General features: G+C 39.5%; 1 protein-coding gene across 1 annotated transcript; it reads left to right on the top strand.

The window, feature by feature from the left end:
• Positions 1 to 366: 366 nt before the first annotated feature.
• Positions 367 to 6,069, top strand: LOC135743695 (transmembrane 4 L6 family member 5-like). Its single transcript, XM_065261471.1, has 4 exons — positions 367 to 593; positions 803 to 868; positions 4,903 to 5,027; positions 5,149 to 6,069. Exons 1-4 carry the CDS (start codon positions 429 to 431, stop codon positions 5,399 to 5,401), a joined length of 609 nt encoding a protein of 202 aa, XP_065117543.1. The 5' UTR covers positions 367 to 428; the 3' UTR covers positions 5,402 to 6,069.
• Positions 6,070 to 9,596: the final 3,527 nt, after the last annotated feature.

Here is a 9,596-nt window from a genome sequence, read left to right as displayed (position 1 = left end):
ACTGTGCAGAGAAAAGGCAAACTTCAACTCTGCCCTCACACTTTTATGCTACTACTAGACATTTTCACATCCTATTTTATTCACAGTCTGTGCACTGTTACAGGCGATTAAGTCAAAACAGTCAAATATACGCATATATGCATTATATGTCACGTAGCCAACTAAACTTAAGGTCAAGAAAAATATAGCTTATTTTATATGTGTATATATATATATATATATATATATATATATATATATAAAAAAGTACAACTTTTTATTGATTGGTACTGTAAGTTTTTACAGGGTGTGGTTAGAGAAAGAATTTCAAGGGCTGGTCTTAGCCAGTGTTTATAAAGACCTCAGCACTCTGAAAGAGTGGCGTTTTTTAAGGATCTGTGACACGGAAATGTTTTCATCTTCTAAGGGAGAAACACACAACTCGCAATATGTGTACGGAAAAGTGTTCACTGTGTTTGTACCCATTAGTGCTCATCTCCGTAATCTGTAATATAATACTGTTTTTTCCCTGTTGGGATGTTAAATACGTGCAAAAAGGACAAATTACATGGGAGGTAAAACTTATGGGAGGACTCGTTGGAGGAGGTTTACTGGTGAGTTTATAGGAAAACAAAAGTTATTTCTCTGAGAAACCCAGAGATATGGTTCCTGGATAGGTCTAATGAATTTTCTAAGATGTTGCATCAATTGGGCTTTGCGCAAATGTGACTGGTGAATGTAAGATTTATTCAGTATACAGTCTGAAATATATCAATATATGAAATAGCAAAATAATGAAACCAAAAAATGTCTCTGTTTGCAGGTATTGATCCCTGCAGTTCACATTCACCGGACTGGTAACCAAGGCTGCTGTGCTAAGTCCTGTGGGGTGAGTAACAAACCCACCAACACACTCATTTATTTTTTTGTTTGCAATTTAATAATATCTACAGTCCTTTAAAAAAATCAGTTATGCAAAGCGCCTGCGCTGACATCGTTTTTAAACAGCATGAAATTTATACTAGGCCTAACTCAAGATAAAATGAAAGGAATTTGTGTTACACGATCCAGTTTAAATTTAAACCCATGCAATGTCTATTTTATCACAATACCATAAAAATCCAGGAACTCAAACAAGCATAAAAATGTGCAACACCTGACAAATGAGAACAACAGGAAACAGCAGCAACATATATGTATGTGTGAAATAAACACATACATTTGTGGTTTTGCTTCTTGTTTGATCATTTTAACAGTCATCAGGACAGGAACCAAAACCCACAAATTCTTTCAAATTAAAGTACCAGGGTACAAAGAACAAGAAAACTTTGACAACTCACAAGCACTTACACATAAGAACAGTAGGATTTAAAGAAAATATAAAGAAAATACCAGATCACATTTTATGAACTTCAAAGTTACATTACTAAGGAGCAAAGCTTTTTATAACGAAGGACATGAGCACTTGAAGTGTAACCATTTATATGTGATGGGAAGTACATTCATCATGTGCTTGATAGCGTGAATAAAACAAATGACTTTGATAAAACTGTTACAAATATGTTGTGTAGAGTGAGGATGACCGATTACAAAACATCTAACTTTTAATAACAAAATGAAGAACCATACATCAAACATCCAGCGGGGAAAATAAGTATTTGACACATTAGCATTTTTATCAGTAAGGGGATTTCTTAGTGGGCTTTTGACACAAAATTTCCACCAGATGTAGCCATCAAGCCAAATATTGAATTTATTCAAAGAAATCAGAACATTTAAGTATACAAGTTGAGTCATAATTAATAAAGTTAAATGACACAGGGAATAAGTATTGAACACATGAAGAGAAGAATGTGCAAAATGGCATAGAAAGGCAGGAGATCACCTGAAATCTGTCAGTATTGAGAAACCCTGCCCCATCATTGATATCAGCTGCTTTAGTCCTAATTGATGGCCTATAAAAGCTTCTCATTACCAAGGAGGCAAACAGAAAAGACTTCATGATGGGTAAAAGCAAAGAACTCTCAAGATCTTCGTAATCTTATTGCTGAATGGGGGAATGGTTATAGGCGCATTTCTAGAATGCTGAATGTTCCTGTGAGCACTGTGAGGGCAATTATCAGGAGAGTTCTCCAAGAGCCAAGAACCACTCGGGCAGAACTATAGGAAGACCTTGCATCAGTACTGTTGTTTCAAAGATAACTATAAGCAATGCACTGAACCGCCATGGCATCCATGCACGCTCACCACACAAGACTCCATTGCTGAACAAAAAGCATGTTGAGGCTCGGTTAAAGTTTGCGAAAGAGCATTTGGAGAAGCCTGTGGATTATTGGGAGACTATAGTATGGTCAGATGAAAGAAAAACTTTTTGGAAGTCATTCTACACACCATGTTTGGAGAAGAAATGGCACTGCCCACCACCCCAAGAACACTATACCAACAGTTAAGTTTGGGGGTGGAGGCATCATGGTTTGGGGCTGCTTTTCAGCAAGGGGTGCTGGAAAACTTCATATTATTGAAGGCAGGATGAATGGAGAAATGTACCGGGACATTCTGGATAAAAATCTGCTGCCATCTACCAGGGTGGACAAACACAAGGCTAAGGAAACAATGAAGTGGCTTCAAAGAAAGAAAATTAAGTTGCTTGAATGGCCCAGTCAATCACCTGACCTAAATCCTATAGAAAATCTATGAAGAGAACTGAAGATCAAAGTTCATAAAAGAGGCCCAAGGAACCTTCAAGATTTAAAGACCATTTGTGTGGAGGAATGGGCCAGAATAACTCCTGAGCGATGCAGACGACTGGTCTCTCCATACAAGAGGCATCTAGAAGCTGTAATCACCAACAGGTTTTTCTTTTCTTTTTTTTCTTATTCCCTTACTGATAAAAAATACTTTATTCATACTTCTGTTCTCTACATACTTCTTCTACACTTCTACACTACAGTTTTATTCACTAATCATCACACCAGCCTGTATAAGCCTTTAAACTGTTTCATGCTGACATTTGAAATATTTGGACAATTGCACCCATCGCATTTTATTGAAGTGAAGTGAGTGGGAGGCTGGGTGTGACCAGTGGGGATGAAGAACAGCTGGATGGGACCAGCGAGGACGAAAAAGGCAGGTGGGTGGGACCACCGGGGACTGAAGACAACAGAAAACATCATCAAACCAGTCAAATAAATGTCCAGAGTCCAGTGATAGCTCACCCTCAGTGATGGGAGTGTGGGCAGGGCTTCCCTCAAAACCCTTGTACTCCACCAAAACTCCCACGGTGATGCTCGGTGTAGCCGAATCACACCCCTGGTCAGACACTCTGTGAGGCTTGGGCTCCGGGGCAATGTCGGGTTCAGCTGCGGTAAGTTGGCTCTCATGTTGCTACAGGCTCGCGCTCTCTGTTTGCAGTGGGCTCAGGCTCCATGCGGCGGGGTGACAGCTGGCTGATCTCTGGTTCAGGAGTGGGGCTGGCGTCATCCTCAATGGTGACTGGAGATCCGCAGGATACCAGGGGGGCAGGGTTTCATATTTTATTAAAGCTTCCCCGGGCGCTTCCATTAATTAGCGGACCCCCACCTACTGTTAGCATTTCATTGACTCCCATTCATTTCGGCGTCGCTTTGACAGTGAATAACTTTACATCATAGGTGTTTAAAGACTCCATTTGTCCATTAATTATTTCTAAAGAAACACAAAACTGTATAAAAGGCTCCATTACTTTTGTATCTAATGTAATGGCCCAGTAGTAGCATAGGCTAACGATTACGTCATAACTCTCTGTCTCTTAAAATAAATAAATACTATGCAAAATGACAAAATAGTTCCTGTTCACAATCGCCGTCTCTGCAAGATTCGGTGGGTGAATCAGATTTCTTTTGGCACAGCTATTAGAAGACTTAAAGTTGTCAGAAAGGTTGCTCACGTCACATCGATGTCATCAAGTACGCTCGACCCCCAGGGTCCGTTGACTCCAATGGGGTCGCTGTGTCCATTTCTTTTACTGTCTATGCAGGATACCAGCACCCACTCCACGAATGCGGCTAAGCTCCCTCGAGGAGCCTCCCCGGACAACTGTGCTTGTGTGGTGGTGTTCAGGCCAGTGAGCAAAACAGTACAGAGGCAGCTGTCCATGAAGGTGGTGAATTAAACCAACTTTAGTGTTCCTCGAGGGAACGATCTCCCTGCTCTAGGCACAATAGTTGTACCACAGGAATGTCCATGACAGTAAGGGGGGAAACTAAACACGATAAGTGTAGATGGAAAACAAAAAACACAGACACAGGACGCCGCTAAACACTGTTTCGGTCTGAACTTCTGTTACGGTTATGTTGTGAAGAGTGATCAAGAGGATGACGGATTACAAAACATAAGAAGACAATGAAGAACTATATATCAAACATAACACTAAAAGTATACAAAGAGAGATCAGACAAGGACTGAACTAAGGCAAGGGCAAATGAAGCACTGAGGATGATTAATTAACAACATGACAAAAGATTAACATCAAAGACGATACTCTAAAAAAAACACAGGCCCTTCTATGTTGTAAAAAGACCTGGAAATGGAACTGGACATCTGTAAATGGTTGACACATGAGTCTGAGTGTGGTTTGATATATTGCATCTCGCAAATATTTACATGCTTCAACAACCTCAACACTACAACAGGAATTAAATCTTAACAGTGACAGCTTGAAGGCAATTTAAGGAAACCCTATTTAAGTTCACAAGACACAATACTAAAGCACTCAAATACAAACACAAAGTAATTATATTGTTAAGTGATTTAGAAATTGAGCTTGAATAAATAATACTGTACTCATAATACTTAATGCTTGCTTAGTGGTTAAAGAACATTTCGACTGAGTAAAAAATAAATTACAATCTGTAACTATAATCTGATGCCCATTTTCTGTTTTAGATGTTTCTGGCAGCAGTGGGTGTTGTTGGTGCCCTCTATAGTTTCTTAGTGGCACTGTTGGGCCTATTCCATGGGCTCTACTGTGGATATGATATTGACTGGACAACTCCCTTAAAAAAAACAAAGTAAGAGCCACACCTATAAACAGTACTTTTCAAAATAAAATGACATATGTGCTATATTAAACACTCTTTTGCATTTCTTAGATTGTCCTATGATACTAAAAGTTGTTTCTATATCTCTCAGGGGTGAAATGTATGTTAAACATAAGCATTTATGGACAACATGCACTAAGGCTGAGCTAGAGAACGTCATGATGAAGTTTAATGTGGTTCTGTTCTCAGTGCTGTTGGTGGCCAACAGTCTGCAAATCATCCTTTGTGCTTTACAGATCAATGGCCTTTTTGGATGCCTTTGGAAAATCTTCAAGAACCAATTCTTCCCACCAAGTCTCGTAGAATCTTGCCAGTGCATTGCGGGTGCCTGCCTTAGAAAGTAACTCAATGTGTTTCGCTTCACAGAATATCCACATGGTGGCACATGGAACAACACACCAAAGCCTTACAAGATATTCTCTTAAAGACTCAAAAGGTTTTTTTTAAGATTGTATAATATGCTTATAGATTATTACTTTAGATTTCAAAATTTAGATTTTTTTATTTTACTTCACATTACATCATGATTGTGAGAAAACATCCACAATAAAATATAAATTATAAATACTACTAGGCAATATTTACAGTATTGTATAGGGTAATACGGACATTTGAAAGTCTACACTTGAAGTTCTTGCCGGAGCATAACTTTTTGTAACTGTTAAGATGATTGTGTGTGCCATGGGCATTTATATGAAGTGCAACCGAGAATTTAGTGTAATCCGCCTACATTAAATACATGTGACTCTGCCTGAAAAACCCAGCTTAAGTAATTTATTTGTGATTTTCTTCATACAATCATCCAACATAACGTTTTACAACTTTTCACAACATTGTATTTTTGGAAGCAATTAGGTAAAATTGCAGCACAATGTCAGGTAATGTTGCAGCACAGCTTTAGGTGTAATTCAACGCATTGTGTTTATATTTTGGGCGCTTCTGTTTGCTCTTACAAGATTTACTAGTAAATTAATATTTTAATTGAAATGTCTTAATGGATTAAGCATAAATATTTTTTTTCACGTTAGTCCCAGAATGTCCCAGGTTGAGCTTGAGACAGTTTGAGAATCTTTTCATTTGTTAAAGGAACAGTATGTAAGAAATTTATATCAATTAATCATTAAATGGCCCTGAAATGTCACTAGAGATTAAGAAATCATTTTCATTTCAAATACTTATATCACTGACAACAGCAGTCCGGCCAGGATATTGTCATTTAAAGAGTGGAGTTGCAGCCCTCAACTGATGTTTATGTTGTCGTTTGGTATATTGGCCAGCAGCTGTGTTATTGCAGTACCAGTTTTAGCCACACGTTTTATGATTGCAATACCAGTTTTGGCCACAATCCTACATACTGTTCCTTTAAATATTCACAAAATCCATAAAGGGTGATCAATAGTTATGACTTCTGAAATTAAATCAAAATTACCAGATACTTAATTAAGTTACTGTCCGACAGCTACAATATGTTGTTAAAGAAATTAATCATTATGGATAAATGAGTGCTTGAGGAATATCGGGTGGAATCCGATAAGTGGAATCTACAAAGCTCACATATGGTTTAAGAAGTTCCTGACAGAACTTATCTGAGATTATCTGTCACTACACACATACACCCCTTTCTTTTACAATGAAATGGACTAGTCTGTAACGGTGCGCTGTGCAGTGCGAAAGCTAAACAGAATGAGAGGAGGACTGGGAAAGTTCACAAACAGAAGCCGTTTCTCAATGTCAAGCAAGGATCCTCGGAAGCCAGAATTTCGAGGATGCTACGTCATCGATGTCCGTCGAAGGACTGTTCCAATGTCGAGGATCCTCGAAATTTCAGCCAAGGTCTGAGTCCTTGGTTCGAGAAATATCCCATATACAGGAAAGGATGCATATATGTATCCTTCGCACTCTTCGCGCGCTGAAATCACCCACAATCCTATGCGCACAGCACCAAAAGCACACCTTTGATTGGCCCTGTCCCAAATGGCGCACTTCATGTGGACTTTCAGTCTCGTGGCCTTAAATTGTGCGTTCTCGCTCAGTCTACGAGTCCATAGGGTGTCCCATCTGTAATTTTTACGCTTTGAAGTGTGCTCATCAGCGCCTCCTTTACCCCCTTGATGCGGTCTTCAGCGAAGCCCGCACTGCAGCAGGCTTCGCACACTTTACCAACCCAGAAGTCCTTGCGAAAGGGCAATCAGACCAATCAGACGATGGAAGGGAGGAGTTCACACTGATGGGCAACTTCTCTACCTATTTCCGGTGTGATGCTCAAGTCCGTCCCAAAATAAGACTCCGAAGCACCCACGTGGACTCGCATCAAGGGTCCCTAAAGTCTGGACTACGTGATGTCATCAAAGTGTGGACTCTGAGGAGGACCACTAGTCCGGAGTGTGCCATTTGGGACAGGGCCATTGACGCAATGAAGTGCACTTGCGTGTTCTCCGAATGCTTAACAGGAGCCTCGCCTAGCCTAAAGGAAGTGACTTGTAAGGACTTAGTCCTGCCAAGGAAGTATCCTTGACATTGAGAAACGGCCAGAGACGAATCAAGACAAATATAAACGATCTTACCCAAGCAGCTCAAATAAAAGGAAAAAGTGATGATGGGACTTTGGTGAGTCAACCGCCTAGTAATAGCCATAGCCAGGGTGCGATTTGCTGGGGGGGATGCGTGGGATTTCCCCCTTTCTGGTCAATGTATCCCTGCCTCTGCTTAATAATTTTTATCCCCGGTGGGGATAAATTTATCCCCCCTCAAAGTGATCAGTGCTACTACACTAGTGGCGAGACGGATCACAAAACTTATCACGGATCCGTGGTTTGAATAAAGTCAATTTTGTTTTAAAATGCGCTGCTTTGGCTGGCTCTGATACAGCTGCCGCGCAGCCTCTCTGTATTCACCACTCTGAAGACTTGCTCAATGTCCCGCCCACGGCGCTACCTGATTGGTTACAGACCCGGTTACACCTCACGAGTAAAAGCCTATCAACATATGCGAGATGGTTATGGAGCTGTGTGTCGAAACGATGGAAGGCAGCATATTCATCCGCATATTAATAAAGCGAGAATAAACATCACAATCTGATAATCTGTTTATGATGACAAGCAGAGTAAGTGTCCCAGTCACACCACTGAGAATGGCAGAAGTGACACATGATAAATGCAGATGAGGCGTTTAGCGAGGCGCGGGCGCGTCCAGTTTGCGCAAATGAGGCTAATTGACATAATGCATCTGTCTTTTCTATCATTTCACTGTAGCTCAGCATTGCGGTGTAAAGTTAATGTTATTACTTTAAAAGCAGCAGTAAAGCTGTTTCTACTGTTATGGTTTAACTTTGCAATCAATACATTGTTCATATATGTTTAAGTTGACACTACGTTGTGCCATACAGTTTTGCCATTCAAGATTTAATTCTTGCGTGTTTTTTCGTTGTGCATGATCACAGTTCATATGTGTGGGGAAAGATAAACTATTAGTGTAAAAATATTGCGTTAGGCTGCTTCATGAGTTAAGAATTTTTTTACAATTCCTGCAAATGCAGTGATGAAGTTAATGTTCTCATGATTTATTTTTATGAATTAAAATGTTTTGAAATGTGCTGTGAACAGACGCATTATGTCAAGAATGATAAAAAATCGTCAATAAGCTCATAATTTGCGCTAAAATAGTCTAAATGTTTAGTTTAAAACCATTTTAAAAAGCTGGTTATTTTGATGTTTCTGCGCAAGTTCAGCAGACAGTGAGGTTCGGGTTTGTTCCGATCAGAGCTCGTGAGCGGAGAGCGCATTTCTGAATATTAGAAATATTTTAATTAGAAATATATATAAAAAAAATATATTATAATGGATTTTTGTTAGGTCGGACAATGATTACCAAATTTCTCTCTCATATTGCTCTTCATAACCACTGAAAACAGTCAAAAAAGTAAAAACTAGTGGTGGGTTCAAAATAACTCATGACGAAATATGGTGAGTACCCACCGTCGCCGAAATCGACGCCTCTGAAAACATCCCCCCCTCTGTTTTTTTCACAAATCGCACCCTGGCCATAGCCCTACACAGATGAAAAATATTTTGTTGTGAAGTAAATAACGTTACTACTACAGAAAAACTAATTTAACACTTATGTCATGTTGAGGATGTTTTCCTCCCCTATGGGGTGCTGTTGAGTTTTAATTTGGCCACAACTTTCAGCAAATTGAATGATTTTTTGACAAATCTCATTTTGAAACGCATTTTGGGAAAATGCTTTGAACATTTTTCAAAAACTCAACAATACACTGTGTGCAAATTTAAAACTCTTTTTGCTATGTTCGTTTTTGCATAAATCTGTAAATTAACCTCAGTCCTGATCAAACCTGCTAAATGTTTAAGAAGAAATCCAGGATTTTTACTCTTTAATTGCCAATGAGAAAAACTCACTCAAAACTGATTTGGGGAAACACACACACACACACGCACGCACGCACGCACACACACACACACACACACACACACACACACACACACACACACACACACACACACACACACACACACACACACA

The sequence above is a fragment of the Paramisgurnus dabryanus genome, chromosome 2 (assembly GCF_030506205.2).
Source record: "Paramisgurnus dabryanus chromosome 2, PD_genome_1.1, whole genome shotgun sequence".
Classification (NCBI taxonomy): domain Eukaryota; kingdom Metazoa; phylum Chordata; class Actinopteri; order Cypriniformes; family Cobitidae; genus Paramisgurnus; species Paramisgurnus dabryanus.
Note: the sequence above shows the minus strand (reverse complement) of the source record. Positions and strands in the feature narration are given on the sequence as shown.

What these genes read in the sequence shown, in the direction of transcription:
- LOC135743695 (XM_065261471.1), top strand. Translation starts at nt 429, where the DNA reads ATGTGTACGGAAAAGTGTTCACTGTGTTTGTACCCATTAGTGCTCATC. An exon ending in TCGTTGGAGGAGGTTTACTG is followed by an intron (nt 594 to 802) that starts GTGAGTTTATAG and finishes CTCTGTTTGCAG; the next exon opens with GTATTGATCCCTGCAGTTCA. An exon ending in GCTGTGCTAAGTCCTGTGGG is followed by an intron (nt 869 to 4,902) that starts GTGAGTAACAAA and finishes TTTCTGTTTTAG; the next exon opens with ATGTTTCTGGCAGCAGTGGG.